This window comes from Periophthalmus magnuspinnatus, chromosome 14, assembly GCF_009829125.3.
Source record: "Periophthalmus magnuspinnatus isolate fPerMag1 chromosome 14, fPerMag1.2.pri, whole genome shotgun sequence".
Taxonomy (NCBI): domain Eukaryota; kingdom Metazoa; phylum Chordata; class Actinopteri; order Gobiiformes; family Gobiidae; genus Periophthalmus; species Periophthalmus magnuspinnatus.
In genome coordinates this window covers 16053747-16078889 of record NC_047139.1, presented here as the reverse complement: position 1 = coordinate 16078889, position 25143 = coordinate 16053747, and the positions used below count along the sequence as shown (strand labels likewise).

The 25143-nt window shown below is 39.3% G+C and overlaps 1 protein-coding gene across 1 annotated transcript in view; it reads left to right on the top strand.

The window, feature by feature from the left end:
- The window catches only part of tmem132e (transmembrane protein 132E), a 116477-nt gene that overhangs the window by 74944 nt on the left and 16390 nt on the right, over positions 1-25143 (top strand). The window contains exons 6-7 of the mRNA XM_033978708.2: positions 6586-6791; positions 21827-22106. Coding sequence (XP_033834599.1) covers positions 6586-6791; positions 21827-22106 — 486 coding nt within the window. The remainder of the gene's footprint in view (positions 1-6585; positions 6792-21826; positions 22107-25143) is intronic.

Sequence of the window (25143 nt, the reverse complement as noted above, 5' to 3'; positions counted from 1 at the left end):
ATGACATCACAATGTGGAACAGGGTGTTTTCTCACTGAGAGAAGAATTCAGTCTAAATATGCAGGCCATGTTTGAATGAAATGAAACGCAACTTTTTTTGTGGAGACTGAATGTCCTATAAAAATCTGACAACCCTCCTAGAGACCCTTTCAATGCCAGTGGTAACATTTATAAACACATCTTAGTCTATTAAAAGCCCTGCACACATTTTATTCTCCATGTATTTGTGCAAAATGTGTCTTGCCCCAGTACAGATATATTGTATAAGCAGATCTTGAGGCCAAGAAAAGTCCACTGTGTACTGTCTGCATCCAATTATTAACATTTTATTGTCAGTTAGCAGTTTATAGTTGCTGTTAGCATTACTGTAACAAAACTCTGCTCTGAAAAGTGCTTCTAAACTAAATTACGATGCTCAGAATGCATAAGGTAAGTGCGGAATAACTTTAGACCACTGCAAACTGTTTAAAATTAGCTACTTTTGTTTCCCATGTTTTTAAGAGAATAAAAATCAGGTACAACTTCATTTTAATAATCTCTGAAAGCACCATAAACCAGAGTGTGTGGGTGAATAGTTTGTTTAGCGGTAACAGTGTGCTGAACAGTCTGTGCTCTGGCTTGTGAATGTGCTGCAGACAGCCCAGAATACAGCCACATCCAGAGCAGAGCTGTCGCCTTCATTTGTCTCGCCACCTGCAACTGATGCCTTCAATGTGTTTATTTAGCTCTCCTTCGGTTTAGGTTGCCAAAAATATTCCTCATGCATATACCCAGGAGATACTTGTGTCCTTGTATTTATTTTTTCTTGTGCTGTAGACATCCTTTTTACTTATGACTTTGGGGATAGGGTTGTCAAAAGTATCAAAAATCATATAATAACTGGTAGTAAAACTAGTCTCGAAACTAGATACTCTTTTGAGCAGGTATTGGTACAAAAAAAAGTCACAGAACAAAAATGAACCATTCCTGAATAGTTTTAGAATGAGCTGTATCAGCACACGTATTAGACCACATAGACTAGTATACGCCCATGGACCAGTATGGATCCTACCTAGACGACTGAGGGATTACACAGATATAAGGCCACATGGTAATTTATAAGAAAGGACTATCATTTAATGGTGAAAATTATATTATATTGTCTTCTAGTGTGTTTTTTACCTGTAGTATCGATATTGAGTGCCAAATCCATTCCTTAGTATCGAAATCAAGTTTTGACATTTTTGTATTGTGACAACACTTTTTGGGGATAAGACAGCTTTGATTTTTGTCAGTAACCCTACTGAGACTTTGCAGTAACTTAACACGGGGATGACACAACATCACAGCTACCATGATGACAGAATGCATGCGTTAGGAAACGCAGCCAGTTTTTGGATGGTCTGAAAACTCAAGAAATTAAATACAAGATTTATTCAAACAATTCATGATCCCATCAGCAAAAAGATTGAGTGTGACTTAAGTCGGTTAGATATATTATGCTATCTATGTGCTTTTACTCTTTAAACATGTTTATTTTAAGTTAAATATGAAAAAAAAACTCACAAATTTAGCTACTAATAAACCTGAGCCAACAGATCAGTGCATAGAAGCATCAAGGTCAGCTTGTCTCTGCTCGTAAGACGGTTCTACCTTTGACCATTGTCCTTTTCTCACTGCGAGACCTATGGGCCACAATCTTGAGCCACAACCCAAGATTCACCCCACGATCAGTGATCTTTGGGTGCTGACAGCCAAAATGTTGCAGTGGACACTCGGCTTTACAGAAAACAGTTGGCTTATGAATTTTCTTCTTTTTTTTTTATTTTACTGTCTTAATTTTTTTTTTGATCAATTTTAGTGGTCCAAAGTTATTCCTCACTTATCTTATGCATCCTGAGCATCCTAATTATTCACACATGAGTTTATAAGTGATTTTCACAACTCTCAGAATGCTAGTTGTTGTTAGTTTTACCATCACGCCAAAACTCCGCTCTGGTTTCTAACGCACTCTTCATGATTATCACACAATAACACACATTATATTTAGATACCGGCAGTACAGGGCAGACATATACATGAGGAAAAATCTGTTATATAGGGCCCTTAACAGTGCAACTCAGCTCGCCTGTTAGTCTTTTTTATAGTCTTTTTATAGTTGGTTTATTTTCAAATGAAGATCTTTTTTTTTTTTTTAGCTTTCTATCATGTTATAGCGTTGTTCCCTCATCAAAAACATGCCTAAAGAGGTTTTAGATGCTATCCATGTATGTTTCAGTAATTTAATGATCTCTCATGGGCCCTATTTGAACCATCCTTACAGTTAGTTGTAAGATTCTGTCCAGTGCTCACAGGCCTACCTCACCTATAGTCCCACAAGACAATTCTCCATAAATATACAAACACATGATGCAAAACTGTAAACAGTAACTTGACAAACCTGATACAATGTGCAGTAGTTTCATTAGCAGGATGCACGTAATTGTATTGTGATAGCGCTCTGAAGGGGGAGTGATTTAACATGGGGAGCAAGGGGAGGAGATCCTGAGAGTGTCAAAAATGAAAGCGAAATACGTTAATATGTTGTTTTTGGTCAATACAGCATATAGGAACAATAGAAGGAAGTGTAGGGGGGGTATTTTACTTCTCTAGAGTATTAACCCCTAAAACATAACATATTTAAAGTCCATCTTGAGTAACAGAGAAAGTTGATGACTTCACGTGAAAAGTATGAATATAAAATGTGCTGTTGTTTGGGAGTTGTGTAGGTGCAGCTGGGTCAGTGTGAATCATCCACACAGCTCGGCCCTGGGCTCCGAGCTGAGACACTGGGCAGGCTAATCATGCGTCACAAGCTGTTAGCGCTGCTGCGGATCATGTGCCCGCGGGGAGCTCAGAGGGGGGTACTAACACCAGGGCTGCCACATGCCACAAGCTCCGGCTTATGCGGCTAATGTGGCTAATGTGTGCTGGCATGTTCACAGCAGTGCAGATTGTCTGGGAGGAGTCAGTGAGAGGGAGAGGGCGCTCTGCTCTGTCTGACGCTCTGGTGTGACACAAGGAAAGACCTCACACCCTCATCATGCAGGAGTCCATACTGCAGAAACCACTTAATATGGAAGTATAATAAGATCTAGAATATGAATCAAAGATGGCTTTGTATTGTTTTCACTGGACCGTGCACATTGACTCGCAGCCAAAAAAATACCATCTACACCTGGTGATGGTAAGTTTCTGTATCTACAGCTGCCCTGGTCACTCACACCCCATTTAGGTAGGTGACAAATCTTGCTTTGTATTAATTGGTCTGTCAATCTTTGGGTTGGTGAGAAAAGACTCTAACATACAGTACATGAGATTACTGGCATGGTTGAGTCATTATAGAAGAGTTTGTATGTTTCTTAGGGTGGGCACAACGGTCAGTTTAAAGACTCCATCATAAGCCCAGCACTGTGCAGCATCGCCCATACTGCTGTCCTGATACTAACAAATTAGGCTCTGAGCACTTTTTCAGGTGATCAGAGTCACTTTACAAGTTTGTGCAGTAGGTGTGGGTGAAGTGTCTTGCCTAAAGACACAATGACCACTGGCGCCACACTGTGGCACCTGATATTATCAGCCGTCCCCCGTCCTAGTACCAACCATGCCCAGACCTGTTTAGCTTCTGAGAACTGATGAGATCAGGCTTTGACAAGCAGGTTTGGTCACTAGTTGAGCACTCTGTCCAGCACCACTGTCCTGACAGACGAAGACACCTCCATTTACTGGAGATGAGCTCCTGCGTTGACAATGTCGTCTCCCTCCCACATACATCCTCAGCTCTGCAGCAGACCTGAACAGATGAGTAGACTGTATCTGCCCACTCCCCCAGGAAATGGAGATCACACACTGAGTAGTAGTAGTAGTTAAACATGAGGTTAGTCTTTAAAGACTGACTTCAAACTGACAATAATTTGATTTATAGCATAATTGCTGAAGGGTGAACTGTATTAATGTGTTTGCGAAAGTGCCTTTGGGCTGCTCTCATGTAAACGTCACACAGCTGTCGTTGCATATACTATGAATGATGCCTCAAAGTGCTGTTGGCACATTGGCTAATTGTTCCTACCTCATTAGGCAGAGGAGTGTGAGTGTGGGGGTGCAGTGGTTAGCATGCATAGTTTAGTTTCATAAACACTACAGGCTCATTTGACTGTGATGTGATTAAAGCAGCCCACGCCATTGTCTGAACAGGAGATGAGGGCTAAAGGAGGGCAGTCCTGACTTCGTCCCCAGTAGCTCTGGATAAACAAGGGTCTCAGCTTCAGCACAGAGTTAGGGGACAAATACTGCTCACTTGCACTCATGTCTCAAAAACCCACATTTTTTTCATCAATCAATCAAAAGCACTATTTGTCCCCAAGGGGCAATTTAAGCACAGAGTAGAAAAATACAATAATAATAGAAAAGTTCAAACAAAAGTCTCAGTGCAGCTGAGTGAGGGGCATTGTGAGGGGAATAACAGCCCTCAAGACAAAAGTGTCCTTCCTCTTTCATCTCTGTCCTGCAGCATCACAGCAGCCTCCAGGGGGAGTCAGGTGAACTCTGGAGACACAACAGCCTCTTGTAAGCCTCACTCTCCTCTCTGCTATTTCAGTCAGTGGTCACCTCTGGAACATCTTCTGCCATATTTGGTGCAAAAAGCCTGTTGCATTGTTATAAAAAAGTCTATAGTATTTCAGAGCTAGCTGGCTAGCATAGCTATCTCCATGGGTCGGCATGGATACAGGAAAAAGAAACTGCTCAAATCACACAATCCAACAGTCCTGCACTTCTTAGTTGGTCAGAATCATCAAATATCAAGTTAAAAATGTAACCTTAGAGTTTCAATAAAAATAATGAAAATATGTGGTATTATTTGTTTTAGTATGTTTGAGTAGATCATATGTTTACATTGTGTTTACTGTAAATTAATTAACTTACTGTTTAATGTACATAATGATGAAAGCACACATTTTAAATTATTGCTGAATATTCCGGAAACAATATTTTACCAAAGACTATAAACCCATAAGCCAGCAGAAGGTATGATAATCTTTAATAGACATTCCAAAAAATATGACCTGCAAAATCAATGTCTTAGGTGAATAAACGCCTGACATTTTTTTATAGGAAAGGCTGTAAAAACCTGACCCCAAGTACAATATGCAAAATGATCTCTTGTATAAATGTTGCTTATTGTTCAAATATGTAATCTAAAGTGTTTCTGAGCTGGCCATTTTTTTAATTTAATTTTTTTATTATTTGCTCTCATAAAAATTACTCAAAAGAACATTCGTTTTTATATTTTTCTTCTACTTAAACTGGTATTACACACTTATTTGATGGAAAAATAAGGATGGATATGTAAAATAGAGGTAGTTGTGTGAAAAAACCAAAAGTACATGCTGATACTTCCTTTAACATGATTTTTATGACTAAAAAAAAGGGGGAAAAAAAGTCTAAGCTATAATAGTTTATAATGTGCTCAGTCCTTAAAGGGTTAAAATCTGCAGAACTAATCAACCCTGCCTCTTGTCACTACATTTCAAATAGAGCTGCTAAACTGGGCAGTACCTGGAGGATTTAAGAGAAGCAGGATAGAAGAGTAGAGGTGGGGTGTGTGGGTATGAGAACAGTGTGATTGGTGTAACAGGTATCCTCACTTCAAGCTCCGCCCCTGCAGCTTGTACTGAAGTTGCCAAAAAAGAAGAAAATGGCTAGAAAGAGTAAATAATGCTCTTCAGAAACCATATACACAGTACACAACTAGCAGATTTTCATCTGTGCTTTTATTGTTCAAGAGTTGCTACTCCATTTTTTTTTTTTAAATCCTTGACCGAGGCTCTGAATGCAGACAAGTGGGCGGAGATGGGGGGTAGATAAAAACAGACATTTTCTGAGCACTGAAGCCTCAAATGCAGGACAATAAGGATTACTCAAACATGCATACATCTATTGAAATACCAGCGTTGAATAAGTTAATGATGAGGGAACAGTGCTATAACATGGCTAAAGTGAAACAAAACACTAAATCCACTTTTTCGCTACTAAACTTGAGTATGTGGAGTCTGAATACCATTACCTACTGTTCCTAGTCATTTTTGGCAACTTATTACTTAAATTAGGTAAATTTGCAGCTGTCATTGTAATTTTAAGCAGTTGGTGACATCACAAAAGACTGCTTTGATTACAGCCAGGTGTTTCTGATTACAAACACCCGGCTGTGGGGATGGGGTTTGAACTGTTGATACTTGTTAGACCAATCACACTGTTCCATATGCCTCTAGATCCCATCCCTCCTCCCCCTCCACTCTATTTTTTAGTCCTCCAGGTGTTGTCCACTTTAACAGCTCTATGTGAAATGCGGATGCGGGCAGAGTTTTGGTGTTTAGTCCCACTTTAACATGCATTGCCCAGACTATGTAAACAACGTCTATTGACCATTAATAGTTTCTTGTATAGCTTCGAGTCCACAGCCTTGAGTGCTTTAGTGACTTATGTGTGTGCTCTGCTGGACAAACCTCCTGATATCTCTTACCACAGAGACAGCTCTGACCTTTGACCTGTACCCTTGATACCCCACAGGTATCCATGAACTGTGATTACGTCTTTGTGAACGGGAAGGAGACACGCGGCTCCATGAATGCCAGAGTCATCTTCAGCTACGAGCACCTCAGCGCGCCCCTGGAGCTCACCGTGTGGGTGCCTAAACTCCCCCTGCTGGTGGAGCTCAGCGACTACAACCTGAGTTTCATCAAGGGCTGGAGGGTTCCTATCCTGCCTGACCGCCGGTGAGTACAGAGTTTTTATCAATGAGTAGTAGTAGTAGTAGTAGTGTGGTGGTCCCCCAAAACAAATGGCGGAGGGTTGATTTGAGCTGAGAAGTTCTGTTGTCATATCCTTAGGCAAAACACTTCAGCCACATTGCCTAGTATGAAAGTGGTGTGTGCGTGACTGTTCGTGAAGTAGCTTACCAAAAAACTAATTGTATTCACTTGCAGGTGTGTAGGGTCTGATAACGTAATAATGACCAAAATGATTAAATTACTGGGTGTCATTGCATTATTAATCATTATTACGTTATCAGTGGCTACAAGGTGCTTTATTGTTTAAAAAAAATAAAATAAAACAGGATTGCCTCTCCACAGATCTGACCTAAAACTTCCTTCAGCAGAAAAGTTACAGAGTGCAGCTTTAATAGATGAATAGATATACAAGTATTACCTTTTGGTTGAATAAACATAGCTTGTTTTTGTTCTCTGTTTCTGCGTTTAGTAAGTGACATAGCTCGTTAATTAGGTTTCGTTTCGTCCTGTTGCACCATGGTCTCAGCTAAACAGACCTCTTTAAAGTGTGGTTTTCACTAATGAGTGTCTTTCCTGGGACTGGAATTAGGAAACATTTAAACGGGAGCTTGAGGCAGCTCCCAGCCCTGTGCGGTGTGTCCTCAGAACGCACCACGGCCTGCACACACACAAGCACAGTACATGTTGGGTTTCCATGCTTCTTTGGGACATTACATTGATTTACATTCATTTCCTGGAAGCTGATACTAACCTTAACCGTAGCTAGCCTAACCTGAATCTAAATCCTAACCTTAAAGAGAGAGCATTATGCAAAAGTGACATTTGGGAGCTTTCTACCATGTTAAAACGTTGTTCCTTCAGCAAAAACATGCCTGTAGTGCTTTTATATGTCACCCATGCATGTTTGGGTCATGTTGTGATTTCTTCCGCGCCCTATTCAAACTCTCTTTACGGTTAGCTGTAAGATTATATCCAAAGCGCAGCCCACAAGCCTCATCTATGTTCACGTATGGTCATTTTTCATAAATATACAAAAGCATGATACAAAACAATACACAAACCTGATGCGATGTGCAGTAGCTTCATTATCGGGATGCACGTGCTCTGAAGGGGGAGTGACAATAAAAGGTAACATGGTGTTCTAAATATGTTATGTGTTAGCAATTAATACCCCACAGAAGTAAAATACCCCGCCTTTAACCTATTTTAACCTATACCTGAACTTTAAACCATTTTGTTGATAAGTGAGGCAGGTCCCCATGACGTGACAGTGTGTACAGGTTTTAGTCCCTACAGTGTGATAAATGTCCGCTCACATAGACAGAGGCAGTGCTTTCAGTGCGTCTGTCTGATTACCTCTGGACATATTACCCAGAGAGCACAGCCTCACAATGGCATCAGCCTAAAACAGCCTCCTCACAGGCTTGTTTTGTTCCAATTAGGTGCAGCGGCTGAGGGACAGGCTCCAAATATGGGCAAGCTAATGCAGCACTTGTGATCGGTTTCTTAACGACTGTCTGAAAAAAACATGTCCTTCTGTGGGCTGGAAGAGGAGAGGGGAAAAAAAACAGGAAGCATTCAAAGGGACAGCTTTGTTTGTGAAGGAATACAAAGCTTTAAGGCCAAATCATTCGCTCGACTATATTTATCAGGAAGCAGCCTAAGCAGGATGCTCTGTGCACCTAGTACACTGTTCATTCGATTTTCTTGCTTTCATTGCTTCCAGAGTACACAGTTCATTTATTTATTTTCTAGTTTTGTTGTTGTTGGTGGAGTTGATATGAAATTTTAAAAAATTAATTACACAACTATGGGATATTAACTGCTAACACATAACATATTTAGATCATCATGCTACCATTTATTGTTTTGAAAATGTCTAAACATACTATAATATGTTTTATAAAGAACAAAAGTTTCACTTCCTTTTGTTCCTTTGTTTCACTCCCCCTTTCAGAGCAGAACCACAACACAATCAGTGTGCATTTCGCTAATGAATCTACATATATCAGGTTTGTGAAGTTGTAGAGTATTATTTGTATCATGCTTTCGTATATTTATGGAAAATTGTCAAGCAGGAGCATGGGTGATGTGATGGGTGATGTAGGCTTCTGGACTGAGGTTTGGACAGAATCTTACAGCTAACCATAAGGAGGGTTCGAATAGGGTCCAGGATAGATCGCTAGATGCCTAGAAAGCTCAAAGAAGTCTATTCTGCATAATACTCTTTAAATGTAAAGTCAAGGAAGCATATCTGTGTAGAGGTTTAGCTCTCCTGGTAAAGCATTGGCTTTTGTGCAGTTTTGGAGTGTTATAGTCATTCTGAATAAAAACACCAAAAAGCCGGGTGTTTTATTTTAGTAAAGGAGGTGTGGTAATGAACGATTACACCATCACACATTATATAGGTTAGGCCAGGCCCAGGGCGTATGTTGCCATGCTGGTAGTGTGCTCAGTGTGTGAGTTCCTGCTGTTTCTTCTTTGTGCCATGTAGAGACAATACTCTTGTAAGTTGTATAAAGCTGACACTGTGGTGGTCAGCGGAGCTTACCACTGCAGGACACTTATGTCAGCTTTGTTTCGTGTTTAACAGGCACAAAGTTCAACAAAAAGTTATTAACTAGGGTGATTTTTTTTTTTTCATTGTAGCTTCTAAAAGTGATGCCCTTTTCAACCCCAAATATGTTATTGTTGTCTGTTAAAAGAAGTCATAAGATTAATATGACCAGTTTGTGGAGCTAATTCCTGCAAAATAATATGGTTCAGCATTTGTGGATTATAATTTTGCATATTTCTTTAAAAAACAGTGAATCTCCCATAGACCTATATAGGCCCCTCTTCTCCATCTGAAAATATGCCAACATATTTACAAATGTCGTGAACAAACCGTTTTTTGACAAGGCACTTCTCGTTTTGACAGTGCCACCCATTCATATCAGTGTATTTTAAGTAAAATGGCTGTATGTCTTGACAGAAGGAAAGTTTCACTGCTTCAAAAAAGTCTGCAAATCACTGCTGGAGAAGTCCCAACACAAATGTAACAACAATATCCTGAGTCCCATTCACACAAGCAGCTTGACCCGGGAATTTACCTGTGTTTTGCTAGAACAGTGTCATGTTAGGAGCCTGTTTTCTTTGATTACCAGCATAGGTTTCTTGGTTATGCTGTGATAATGCTGCATTCATGTGGTCCTTGGAACTCGGGATTCTGAGATGAGATGATGGGACTATAGTTTGTTTACTTATGTAACAGTAGATAATGCTACCTCAGTATGTTTTTCCAAAAAAAAAAAAAAAAAAAAGAGAGCCAAATGCCAGGTTAAGTTTGAACAGAGCAGACCCGGGAATGTTCTGGGGCTGATACATGTGTGAATGAGGGTCACTGCTAAATGTTCTGATATTTTGTTTATATATTTTTTTTGTTTTTTTACTTTTATGTGAAGCAATTTGGTCAGCTGAAGTCGTTTTAAATGTGCTATATAAATAAACTTGAATTGACCTGAATGAATTACCTGAATCTATGTGTGAATAGGGCTCTAGATTTTTTCCGGCAATGTACCCAATGATTACCGACCATCTAAGGCCTACATTTCAACAGCAGTCCAAGGCCCTAGATCTAACTAGCTGTAGAAAATGAACAATGCGACAAATCACTTTCCTTACAGCAACATCCAGAACATCCAGAATGCATTTGTCCACTGGGTCTGAACGCTGGACGTGCTGACCCCTGTTTAGAGCTTCCATCTTGGTGAATCAAACGTGTCTCATTCTGACTGAAGTGCCACAGAGGAGCCTCCTCATCCGCCTGAGATCTAAGAGTTGTCACTTCTTTGTGGTGCCTTTGGTCCGGCTTGGATCGGCTTGGGTTGTGTATGTGGTGGAATATGCAACAAAACTGCTCAGCTCAGTCTTAGTTCGAAGTGCATATGACAAGTAGTCACTTCAGTAAAACATAGTATAACATAGATTTTACTAAAATACTGTTGTTGTTTTTTTTGGTGAAGTTCATAATTATTCTTCCTGGTTGGACAGAGGCAGCAGACATGAGGTAATTACATAACTGTTACCTAGCAACCATAATAATGATAAGGGCCAAATTTTTTCTAAATTGCACCACCATTTTGTCAAATGAAAGTTTAAACTGTCAGAAAATGGTTCTTTGCATGTAAAAGGTCTCTGCATTTTGGAGTTTTCTGTGTTGATGACATATGTAGAGAGATTCCATTGTAGAACTCACCGCAACTTCCTGTTTTTTTGTACTTTTCTTTTTAACTTTTTCCAGATACCGAGACGTTTAAGACACATGAACACAGTTCTGAATCTCATCTTCAGCTAATGAAAGGTGGTATATTTAGCTTGAAATAATTGTCCAATCTTCCCCTTAATCTTAGTCTAATGAGTGCTCTTATCTGTGAGCTGTCTCCTTCTGTAATAGACTTGATTGAAAAGCTGAGCCATATGTTCTGTGCCATGTGAGTTAAGCACTGGGCTTTTTAAATAGATTTCTTCTTTGCTACAGAGATGTTCCAATCTATAACAAGCAACTACAAAACTTCAATAAAACAGTTACTTTAAAGGTGCATTTTAACAGTGGAGACAATAATGCTTTGCATGAAAGGTTCTACAGTGTGGCATTAAACTTGTCTACCTCCATGGAGACAAGGTGATGCCACCACACCAAGTTACAGGACATGCAGGGCCATGGGTGACGTAGTCTTGTGGGCTAAGGTGTGAACAGAATTGTACCACTAACTAGGGATGCACTGATACATCTTTTTCAATTCCCATACTGATACTGATTTTGATGCTATAGCTTCTCTGTCGATACCTGATATCAATGATTACCAGTGCAGAGACTGAAAATAGCATTTATTCTCTTAAAACAAAAATAAAATGAAACAAAACTGGTCCAAATGTGTTATGTATCTTATTTATCTCTCAAGTAACTACATTATGAGAGTTCCAGTGTCGACTATGACTAGTAAATTTATTTTTTTTACATCATTTTGTATGCCCAGTTAAAATATTGGCTGAACCAATCCAGCTTTTTTTTCAGTACTGTGCAATAACCAATACTAGTATCAGATTGGCGCATCTATTCATGCAAACCATAAGGAGGGTTGAAATAGAGCAGGAGAGATTAAAAAAATACTCAAACATGCACAGACATCTAAAATCTCTTCAGGCATGTTTTTGATGAGGGAACAATATTATAACATGGTAGAAAGCACCAAAAAGTTGATTTTGCATAATATCCCTCTTTAATAATGAGTATAGACATGACGGCTTGTATCAGTGGTGGACATTGGCCCCATTGGACAGGGACAGAGACAAATAAGGACAGTGTTTAGATCAGGTGACAGCTCCAATAATAAGAGGCTGTGTGACCTTGTTGCTGTCGCCCTGAGATGAGCCATAATGAATGTGCGTGTGTTTACAAATGCAGCGTTAAATCATATCTAAGTAGCAAGTGTACTGGAGCTATCCGACACCTCCGCTGCCCACTCACACACAGCCAGGCTCTGTGTGTGTGCACGTACTGCCAACCAAATCACTCTTCAATGTACTGTCTACCATGGAAGTACTGCACAATTTAAAGTTAAAGAAGTGCATATGAAGTTTTTACGCTTTTCTAATTATGAATTTTACATCAGTTAAGTGGCAGTGGAGAAGAAAAGTACAAACTACAGGAAGTAGCTTGAGTTATAAAACAAAATCCTTCTGCCTATCTCATCTACAACAAAAATCCATCCAAAATACCAAGACAATTTATGCATAAGGAAGGTATTTTCTCACAGCTTAAACATCCATTTAGCTAACTATTTATTTTTATCATACATATTGTGCGATTTAGACACACTTTGGCCCTTGTTTACATTATGGTTGCTTGGTAACAGTTATGGAATACCCACATCTAACCAGGAAGTAAAATCATAAAGGCAAGACTTTTAGTAAAATCTGTTTGTAATGAGGAAACAACACTGTAACAGGATTTAAAAATAGCTTAATAAACAGTAGGCCCTTTAAGTAATGATGTTCACTGAGTTTTAGTGAGATGAGTAGTCTAACCTGCCATTGGAAGGTTTGGACGACAATAATGAGACTGTCTAAATGCATTGGACCTAAAAGTCTTAGGTCATTTGTATATAATTTGCATAGCCCTTCTTTGAGTAACCAGACATAAGCAGTGGGTTCCAGCACTTTGGCCAGTCCTCCTCCTCCAGATTTCAGGTGACACAGTAGTATACATGGTTAGCACTCTAGCCTCACAGTGAGGACCACAGGGGAAAAAAGTAAATAAAGATATTGATAATATTCTGTACATATTTTTAAGTATTGAGTTCTGGAGCTGGAAGTAGTGTTGATAATACAATTTCAGGAATAGGCTTGATACTCAACACTCTTTATTTAAGCAATAGAATGTGATTTTCAGCATTACATTGTAGTATTTTCTTTTGTTTTATCATGTGGCGTTATATCTGTGTAATCCCTCTGTCGTCCAGGTAGGATCCATAGTGGTACATGGGTGTATACTAGTCTGCGTACTGATGGTGCTGATCTCTTGTACTGCACTGCACACAGCTCGAGCCCCTCCTCCCTGTCCCCTGACATAACTTAAATGAGTCAGATGTCCATGCTGGACTCATTTCTACGAGCCGGCCACAGCTTTGGGCGAGACACTGTCCGTTCTGAGCATGAACTAAAGAAGGACCAGGGCCAAAGGGTGCTCTCCTCCTCTGCCCCGCTAAGTTTAATGTCCGAGCTGCTAAGGACAGCTTATTACAGTCATTTAGTCTGCAAATAGTGTTATCTGGAGAGGAAAAGGTCATTCCAAGAACAGCACCGTATAGGCTTTTCTCATAGAGACGTGAGCCCCAAGAGAAAGGGCAGATATGAGCCACATACGGCACCTGGCACGTAGAACATGGCCAGAGATGATCACATTATATTCAGGTCAGTAGATTCACTATAGGACTTTTGATACTTTGCAGCTGACATCATCAACATTTTTGGGGGGGATGAAGCTAACTAGAAGCACTGCTCTGTCTGAATCTTTAATCTAAGCTTTGTTTTAACACAGTTTGATTATGAAAAAGATCTCGTACTATTAAAAAGTCAGTCACTCTCACTTCTTTTGTTGAAAATCACACACAGGGCCATGATCACAGTCTCCCGAAAACATGTTCTTTAAAAACATTCTGTATTTTTCGGTCTGCTGCTAAATATTGTCAAGATGGAAGATATGGTAATTGATTTTTTAGAGAAAGCGCCCACAGTTATGACACAGTTGCAATCAAAGGTCAAACCGTACAGCATTTGACCCAGCATAAGTATCTGGACACAGAAGGGACACCAGCATCTGCACTGCCTCAGGAAACTTGCTGCTCTTATGTCGACTCTGCTCTTATTAAATCCATTTTAGACTTCTGTTTGTTGCTTTGGTTTGGAAGTGTGCCGGTTAAGAACAAAAATGCACTTTTGCAGATTGTGAAATGGGCGGGCAAGCTGATTAGACAGGCACGGCGCAGTATGGAGTCTTTGTACGCCAGCCAGCTGCAGAGACTAAGCTCCAGTATTATGCAGGACCAGAGCCACCTCCTGAGCTGTCTGTTTCAGGACCTGCCATCAGGTTTTGAATAAGATCACTCTGTGCAACTAACAGTTTTTATTCATTTTGTCTGTTGATTGTGTATTTGATGCCTCATAACCACTGCAAAGTAAATTTATCCAAGGGTAAAACTAAAAACACCTTAATCTTAAAGGGCCCGTATTTTCTAAATTATGTTGTTTCCTCATCGAAAACACACCGGGAGTTGTGTTTTGTTTCATTCACACATCTTTAACACACAAATCCCACAAATAGAAAACACTCTGTTCCACTTTGTGACAATACATGAAGTGCCCCACTGTGTTTTTAAACTCCATACACCGTCATTAGAACCATTTGGATAATTTCAGACCTGGAATTGCCAATCTGTACTGAACTTAAGGTAAAAGGTAGTTGTTAAAGGTTGAAAAGAGCATTTTGACCTTTGAAGATGTAGGCAGACTGATAATAAAGGATTACTCAAACATGTGTGAGTGAAACAAAACACAACCCCGGCACAACCCTCAGCATTTATATTGACAATAATCACCAGTGTTGATGTTGAACTCTTCACATAATATAAATAAGCCTAGTTGCATAAGTCAAAGGTACTGCATGTAACCTGCGCTCTTAAAAGGCCAGATTTACTAAACGTGGAGCAAAATTCTGGTGCTGTTCTGGTTTGAGTATCTGAAAGGTCATAACGCAAATTTATCTTATGGGACCAAATGATTAAGTGAAACGGAGCAATTTTGTCACAATGCACAAAATTTGAGGCTGCAAAAATGTAAATGATGTTCAGTAGCGGGTGCTGTGTGATTTATTATGACCAGGAGAACAAAAAACTACTCTGTGAGCGTTTGGTATGTTTGAAAAGCAGGTGCGAACTTTTGAGCAGACAACAGTGTCGGAGTTGGTGCACCGACAGCGTTTTATTTAATCATATATAATGCTTTAAAATGGCTGATTCACAAAGTCATAAAACTCATAAAAATATGACGTGTGTTTTTAAGTCAGCAGCAATAAGCTTTGGGCTTGTCTCTATAGAAGAATATGTACAGGAAAATTGAGTCTCTTCTCTGTAGCCACTACACTAATTTATTTAACCCATAGCACATTTTTTACTTTTGCATATTTTTAGAATTTTACAAACTAACAAATGTTTTGGCATATTTCACTGCGTGTGAATGAGGTAGATAAGCTGTAACAGTAACCAGAGTTGAAATTGTTCGTCAATTTTTCATATTTACAATACCACATCTTGACCTCCTTACAATTTTGACAACTAAGAGATTTTTAAAGCCCCAATATGTTTGCACTTTAGCAAAAAAATGAACGCATGTTTGTTTGTTTGTTTTTTTGTTTGTTTTTATTGCACTAAAAATGGGGAAAAACACATGCGTCCTTACTGTGAGCGGGTTTACATCTAAAAAAAAAACGACTCTTATTTGGCCTGGAGAAGATCCTGCTCCTGCTTGTTTCCATGGAGACGTTGCTCTTTTTGCTATAATATTCAACAGTCTGGCATAAAACCCTAACCCCATCCTAACCCAAATCACCATGGACAATGTTCCAAAGTATGATTTCGTAACTATTGCCATGGAATCTTGCATATGACGTGCTACCTCATAAAGCTACATACTGTACCTTTATGCGTAAATATATTGGAATATGGGCCACTATAGCCCCTGAAGTTAAAGACTACTAATGCGATTGATGACAGGCAATGGAGATATATTTCCAAGTTAATTGTTTGCCCCAGACAATCTATTGTTTCTAAATGAACCAACAAATACACAATAAGTATATAACATCACATTACGGCGTATAAGGCAGGAGCATTCATAGGCTTAGTGGTAAAAAATGATCACTGTTACCGTGGTAATAAATCAAAACATGTTATATCTTCTGAATGGTGAAAAGTGCTCAGAATGGTGCCTGAAACCTGTACTTTTTTAATAACAAGAAAGCAATACATGTTTATTTAAATATTGTTTTATTTTATTTTAATTTTTTTTACCTCCCATCTCACAACATCTCTTTCATACCCAAAGTGAGCACGAAGATGACTGAGACAGAAGTTTTGTTTTTTTCTTTTTTGTAGCAGAGAACAGCCAGCCTGAATACAGCTCGCAAATCAAGGCCTATTGGTTTTGACCAACATCTACGCTCTGTATCCTTTGGTCTTTAGGGCTGTCAAACTCTACTAGGCTGTGCACAATTTTTCTGGAAGGGGGTGGGGGACTTTGAGAGGAGGGCTCTGGATTGTTGTACACCCCCCAAAAGTTGTTGTTTTTGGGGGTCTACTGAAGTTTTGCCGCCATCGCCTGATACACGTCAAAACATTTCTTGACAGTGAATTCGAAGACCTCTCTAGTCTCTGCTCAAGAGCCTTCACTTGATTTTGTCCTTTCTCGACCCAAGGGAGTCAAACATATCTATGAAAGGACACAGGAAACAAGGATAAGGGTTTCAACAGGTGTTTATTGTTATATTGTTTCAGTTTCTGTCAAAAGTGGAAAGTCAGATAAAACCTTACCCCAAACCCCGTGCCCAATCAAAAAAAACAAAAAACAAAGTAACAAAGGAAATGGACCATGGTGAGCCGGCCAACGTAAAATAAGGACGGTGCACTGGACAGGCCAACCCTATGCAGAGCTGTAGAAGCTGCCAGCGCACCGCTATCCCTACCCTACCAAAAAAACACAACCCCTAAACTTTCCCTACAGAACATAAATGACAAAAACAAGACTTCCGGACCCACCAGGCCAAACAAAAAGCTTAGCTAACAAAAAGGCTATACTACCTGGCATGGAGGCGTCGGCAGGGAGCAGCACCAGACGCAAGGTAGCGGAGACTGGCGGAGAGAGGAGAGCAGAGCGCGAGCACGCCAGGCTCACGCTATTTAAACCCTCCAGCGCAGGAAACTAAAACATCCAGACCTGGAACAAACACAAAAATCTTCCAAAATAATATCTCTCTAATGATCTGGTTAAAGATTCTAAACCAACAAAAATATACAGAAAAAAATAAATTAACCACAAAAGGACTAGAAAATTAAGGACCACGGGAGAAAAGTGCCCAAACCTAACACGCACTTTTCTTGGTTCAGTTCTGACGTTAACTTAGCCACTTGTCTCTCCAAAGCCTTCCTCTCCTCCTGGTTGTTAGCATAATGTCCGGCTTCTTTGTTCCAGTTATTTAACGTCACCAGGAGATGTTGGTTCTTCTCCTGCCTAAATCTGCAGATAGAACAGTAGTTTCCAACCTATAGGTCAGAGGTTAAGGTCAGATGCTACAAAAAGTAACATTCACAGGACCGAAATGAACTTTTCCTAAATAAGTCTAGGTTGAATTGTAAGACCACATAGACTAGTATACGTCCATGGACCACTATGGGACCTACCTGGATGACTGTGGGATTACACAGATATAAGGTCACATGGTAATGTAAAATTCATTATTAATATTTAAAGTTGAAAATTATATTATATTGCCTAAAAAAATTGTGTTTTTTGTCATCATTGTGGTATCAGAATCTGTATCAAGTATCGAATCCATTCCTTTGTATTGAAATCAGTTTTGAAATTTTACTGATATAGAGGACACATACACGTTTTATATATTTTATCTCTTATTATTTCTTTTATACATGACAGTCTGTGCCACTGAAATCAAGTGTTTGACAGTGTTTGACATTCTGAAGAAGGTCTGTCTGTGAGTAAGACCGCTCCAAATGATGTCATCAGACGAGGACTCTGCTGAATGATGTAATCTCACGGTGACGCAGCAGTTTAACTCCTGGCTGCAAAGTGAATTACATGAGTTGACAAAGGGCAGTTAGTCCAGCATGCACCGAGAACAGGTCAGACTGCTGCCACTGGGCACTCAGCCTCTGCTCTGGTTGTACAACAGATGGACAGCTTGTTGTCGGCAGTCGGATTTCCTTGATAAATACTTTTCTTAGACTACAATTGTCTATTTGCAATTGGCAAGGCAAACTGCGGAGAACACAATTTGTAAATAGACGGGTAGTTCTCTGTTACATTTCCCCAGATACGTTTGCTTGAGTAACTTTAAAGGGTCCATATCGCACTATTTTCTGATCTGTTTTATAACGTTTCCTCATCACAAACATAGATACGAGATTTGTTTTGTTTCATTCACACATGTTTAACACACAAACTCTGCATATTTAGGCTGAGTTCTTCTCTCAAACAGAAAACACTCTGTTCCACTTTGTGATGTCATGTGGTGATACAGGAAGTGCTCTACTGTGTTTTTAAACTCCGTACACCTTCACTAGAATCATTTGGATAATTTCAGCCCTGGAATTGCCAACCTCTACTAAACTAAAGGAAAAAAGTAGTTGTTAACTTAAAAACTACCACTTCATGACATCATCAGGTAAAACAGAGCATTTTGAGCTCTGGAGATGTAGACAGACTCATAATAAAGGGTTAGTCAAACGTGGGTGAATGAAATAAAACACAACTCAGGGTATGTTTTGAGGAGGTAACAACATAACACGGCCTTTAAAACTTTAAAGAAATTACACTTTTCTAGCAACATACTTTCACTCCTAGTAATATTTTTTTGTAATTAACAGTACTCTTACTTGAATAAAAGTTTTGATTCCTTTTCCCACTGTGAGTCCACAAATGACAAAAGCTTTGATAATTTGAACATTTGAGTTTCTTGCACCGCTCCTTCACATATGATTTAGTTTGTCATTTTTATGTCCATCCTTTGAAAATACCAGATTTTGTGCGTTATTAATGTTTTGTCCTTCAGATCACATTAACTTCATCTTATAAATCAGATATCATGTCCAGCAGTTTTCCCAAATAGTATTTTTTACTCCTAATTGAGTAATTTCTTACACAACTACTTTTGTATTTCTGTTTGAGTAATATTATATTGAAGTGACATTACTCTTACTTGAGTAAAATTTTTGGCTTCTTTACCCACCTCAGTTTGTACACAAAGTATTTTGAAGTACTTTACAGAACAAGAAATATGCATTAAATCATAAGACAAACAAAAACATAAATAATACTTTTAAAATGAAGAAGAGCCTGAGTACTGCAACTGTCTACAAAAGCCTTAAAGAGGGGTATTTTACTTGTATGGGGTATGCTAACACAACACATAACATATTTAGATCATTACCTTTTATTGTTTTGAAAATGCTAAATTTACTGGAAACAACGTATTAACATGAGTTATAGGTTTCACAATGCTAAGTCACACTATCAATGTGCGTCCCACTAATGAAACTACTGCACATCAGATCAGGTTTGTGAAGTTGTAGAGCATTGTTTTTGGTTTTGTATAGTTAGGAAAATTGTCATGTGGGGGCATGGTTGACGTAGGCTTGTGGGCTAAGCATTGGATAGAATATTACAGATAACCCTAAGGAGGGTTTGAATACGGCCCAGGAGAGATCGCTTAATTATTGAAACATGCCTGGATGACATATAAAACCTCTTCAGGCATGTTTTTTGATGAAGGAACAATGTTCAAACATGATAGAAAGCTCTGATTTTGCAGAATACTCTCTCTTTAAACAACGAGAACCTGTATGTTAAGCATTTTTAACCCACAACTCACTTATACCCATGCTACAAACTGAAATGTCTCATCTGGTAATCTGAAAAACCTGTTCAGTTATTTCTTTGATTTACATAAAGTTGAGCATTTGTTTTCCTCGTTGCTTTGGTGATGTCAGCAGAGCCGTGATTGAAATTTTCACCAGTTGTGGTATAAAATATTTTAACCTACTGGAGACAAACACCAGTCTCTCCAACTCTGGTTTAGACAATAGACCTTTGATTTTGGCAATGTTTTTAGGTAAAAATGGTAGAAAGCTGCAGATGTTATGGATTTGCAATATGTGTGCTGGAAAGATGGACTAATTTCAGTTGTGTAAGAGCTGCAGTGACTATAATCTAGTGAGCAGAGTGAAGGAGCTTGTATGTTTGTATGTTTCTGAGGATCTACACTCAGCCCAATCCAGTGTCCAGACTGGAGGATCAACTGACGATGGGAGGCCAGTCTAAGGCTCTCTCTCAGACCGAGGGAGAGGACACAATCTTATCATTAATGCTGCTGACAAAAGGATTCATTCAGTGTGGTGATGACGTGTCACATTTTCCAATAGCTTTTCATTTACATGTTTTTATTGTTAAAAAATGGCTACATGACACATTTTAACCATACATGTTTGACCTGAAGTGTGATTTTTTATTTTTTTTTACAATAATTGCAAGTATATATATTTTTTTAATATGATATGGACAAGGCCTGTCACAACAATTGCTACATCGACTCTTTCAATAAATGTTAGTTGGAACAATATCTTTTGGGACTCACTATTCACTGTATTCTATTGTGTGTACTTTTTTTTATAGCCAAACAGCTGCAGAGCTTTAATAAGTTAATTTTAAAAGTTTACTCCCATTATCCTGCTTTGTTCTTATTGTGTCAGTGGGATAAAATAGTTTCACTATGATCGTTTATCACAATATTTCTCTGTAACAATATAATAATTTTTTAATTTCTTTTTTTATTTGATATGACAGGCATAATATGGACATGAAAGAGTGAAATGCGTCTGACACACATCAGAGACAACTGGTGTTTTTTTCTAAAATGTGATGACGTCATAATCCCAGAAGAGGGACAAGAGACAATTTTCCCTATAACACTGTACTTAGCCATGAAATATCCCAAATGTATATACACAAATGTTGAACCAGATGATTTCTATTAGTGACTAGACCAAAGATCTCACAGTGGTAAAACAAAAGTCTGCTTTTTTCAGCTATATTCATTTGTGCTGCCCTCATCTGTATTAAATATTATTGGACTGTCAAACGTTGTGACGTCATCTAAAACCCAGGAATAAGTCTTTTTTAATCTGTGAAGTAAGTGCAGAAAAGTAGGGGCCAAAATCTGACATTTTCTGAGCACTCAAACTTGGAATGCAGGACAATCCAGGATTACTGTAACATGCATGTATCAATGGAATACTTTTGATATTTGAAAGAAAGAGCTGACTTAGTTGGAAGTACATCTGGTGAAATGTGCTGTTAAACAAGTCAATCTAAAAAAAAAATTACAGTTACGTAGCATTAGCCAACAGTTTTTCAGTTAGTCACTCTCACCTTTTTGTTGAAAATGAAACAACTAAACAGGACCATGAACTACTGTATTGATCACAGGCTCCTGAAAATGTGTTGTTTAAATCCATTTTATATTTTTTCTTAAGTTTTCAGATTATCTTAAAACTTTTTTGAGAGTTTTTGCTAATGTTTGCATTGTGTCACCATGATAACTGCTGAACATTCCACCATGGAGATACATGTAGAACACACCCAGCTTGTTGTAACTGCAAAGTATCAATATGTGATCATGTGTCCATCTGCAGGAGTGCGCGGGACAGTGAGGGAGAGGACGACGATGAAGAGCGGCGCATCACTCGCGGCTGTACTCTGCAGTTCCAGCGCGCTCAGGTCAAAGTACTCACGCAGTTCCACACCACCTCCACCGAGGGCACGGACCAGGTGATCACCATGCTGGGGCCCGACTGGCAGCTGGACGTCACAGAGCTGGTGCAGGACTCACTGAAGGTGGAGGACGCGCGGGTGGCTGAGCTGCTGGACCGCACTGTGCTGGTGGGACTGGAGCTTGGGATCACCACTATCAAGGTATGGGCACATAAAGAATGCATTCACTTTGGACAAACATGACATATAGAGTAGACAGTGTTTAAAAGTGCAGTAGATAAAAGAAATTGATTTCTTCTTATGCCCCTGCAGTCAGGTGTTTCTGATTACAAACACATGGCTGCACGGGCAGAGTTTGAAGTGTTGTACCTTGTTTTAGACCAATCGCACTGTTCCTCCCCGCCACTCCTCCTCCTCTCTCACTCCCTTTTAGTCCTCCAGACCCTGTGACTCCCCCCAGCTCTGCCCTTTAATCCTCCAGGTTTACCAGCTCTATTTGAAATGTGGTTGTGGGAGGAGTTTAGATGTTTAGTCCCACTTTAATTGAAAAGATGGGATCATATTGCTCATTTTGCTTCAATTTTATTTACACAGAGCATAGAATGTTAGAATGTGACTGGATTTAAAGATTAACACAACACACAGACTTAGAGACACTAATTAAAAATGGCACTCTGGAGACGTGATGTGTTTTTGGGCAGATACGTTTCAACACATGTAGACCTATATCAAACATGATACTGTTTGGATACATGTAGACTTATGTTAAAACATGAGTGCTTTTAGTTTTCCCATGGCAATGCCATGGTTGGCTGCTCTTGTGGCTGTCTGGCTCACCCACTGAGCAGTTTCTGACACTTTTTGTATTTTGTGCTCAGTTTTTAACATCATGCCATGGGATTTTAACCAAGAAGTGCAGCATGTGCAGTTCAAAGGACAGAAGTAAATGACTGTTGGATTGTGTGAAATGAGCTGTTTGTTTTTCTCATATCCATGGAGACAGTGCAAGAGGCTTGTTAAGGAGCAAGCTTTGAATCTTTGAGATGCTACGAGCTTTTTAAATGTGGCTTTTTTACACCAAATGTGGCAGTAAATGTGGCAGAAGACCTTCCAGAGGAAATACTTTGAGGAAATGGTCCATTTCATCACCGACCAAAACAATAGAGTGGAGTGACTTTTAGAAGAAGCTTCCCTGCTGTGTTCACTTGGCGCAGCCTGAACACTGCTGTGATGCTGCGGGACAGAGGAGGGACACTTTGGCTTTTCCTCTCTTCAAACTGTCCTCAACTGACACAGGATCTTCTGACCTTACCTGACCATTCCTCCTGTTGAGCTGCACTGAGACCTTTGACTGAGACACGAAGGCGACTCTGAAGTGTAGTATGTTGCTGCAGCTAAGCTTGAATGTCCCTTGGGATTAATAAAGTGTCCAAACATCTGTTTGGACACATGGAGGCCCATGTTAAAAAGTGAGCATGGTCTGTTTGAGAAGTATTCCAGCTCCTTTTCCAGAACTCTGTCGACACCTGCACAGTTCCTGAGTTATGGAAGTGATTAACAGGGATACCTATTGCAAAGAAACATGTTGTGGCACAAAATGATCTAAGGCCAATGTCTCAGACATTCCTAATAATGACTGCAGTGCAGGTAAGCAATACTGTGTACTGCAGGTATTCTGTGTAGTGCAGTGTTTTTCAGGTGTACTGAGTACTGCAGATATACTATGTACTGCAATGTTCTGCAGGTTGTACTGCAATGTTCTGCAGGTTGTACTGCAATGTTCTGCAGGTATACTGTGTACTGCAGGTATACTGTGTACTGCAGGTGTACTGTGTACTGCAGGTGTACTGTAGGTCAAACCTCCTTGTAAAGCCTGATCTCATCAGATTTCAGAAGCTAAGCAGGGCTGGGCCTGGTTAGGAGCTAGATGGGCGTCCAGGTGTCACAAGGGGGTGTCAGTGGCAAAAACTGTTGCTGTGTCCTTAGGTAAGACACTACGCCCATTGCCTAGTATGAAAGTGTTGTGTGTGAGTGTTGGGGGCCAATCGTGCAGATTGGCAGCCTTGCTTCGACTAATATTACTATGCACTGCAGATGTGTACTGCAGATATACTTTTATACTTTCTAATGCAGATATACTTTGTACTGCAAATATATTCTGTACTGCAGATATACTTTCTACTCTAGGTATACTGTGTACTCCAGATGTACTGTATACTGCAGATATACTTTTTTACTGCAGAGGTACTTTGTACTGCAGACAGTTTGGGGCTGTCAAACACAACAGCCCCCTGATGGATGTTTCCCAAAATGAACTAATTCCAAGCACACACAGCGTCATTTAAATGAGTAATGGCACATTTATTATCAGGCAGAGATGAGTAATTGCTTTATACCTCCAGATAAAAGCTGCCACATTGAGTCATCAAAGCAGATAAATAGTGTTTACCCACTTATCTTTACCTCCCCTCCCACCAAAGCACAATCAATACAACGCCAGAGCTTTGACTCGGGTTCTGTAACAGTCTCAACTAGTGCTGTCACAATACCAACATTTCAAACTGGATAAGGACAATGTTTCATACTCAGGGTTGTCAAAATGACCAAAATCAGATACCAATCAATAGTAAAAGTAGTATTGAAACTAGTTACTCATTTGAACAAGTATCAATCATTTTTAACCTCCTGAGACCTGAATCCTCATATGTGGACAACACGTTTTTGGCTTGTCTAGGCCACAGTGCAAATTATTAGATGAAGAATAACAGCAACAAGAACAGCAACAATGTACATATATTATATATATTCATTTTTAACAGTTTAGAATGTTTAGAATATTTTATTTTAATTTCTTTTGTTTTTCTTCCTGCGCCTGTCTGCAGCTCTTCAGACGAGACACATTGCTTCAAGAGGCACAATTTTTGTTTCTCATTTTGTTTTTACATTCAGGACAAATGTTGCTGTGTTCAGGGTCTTAATAAATAGTTTTTGCAAATCATTATTCAAATGTTTTATCAAAATGAGTATAATGTCCACATATGAGGACATTTGATATACATATTTTTTTCTCAGAAACTACATAATGTAAAAAGATAATTATTTGTTATTTGGGCTGGCTGGGACCTGATGAGTCTAAATACAAAGAGAAGTTAATAAAGACATGCAAGAGCTCGGGTCTCAGGAGGTTAAAAAGTCACAAGACAGAAACCTTTCCTCAATAGTTTTAGAATGAGCTTTA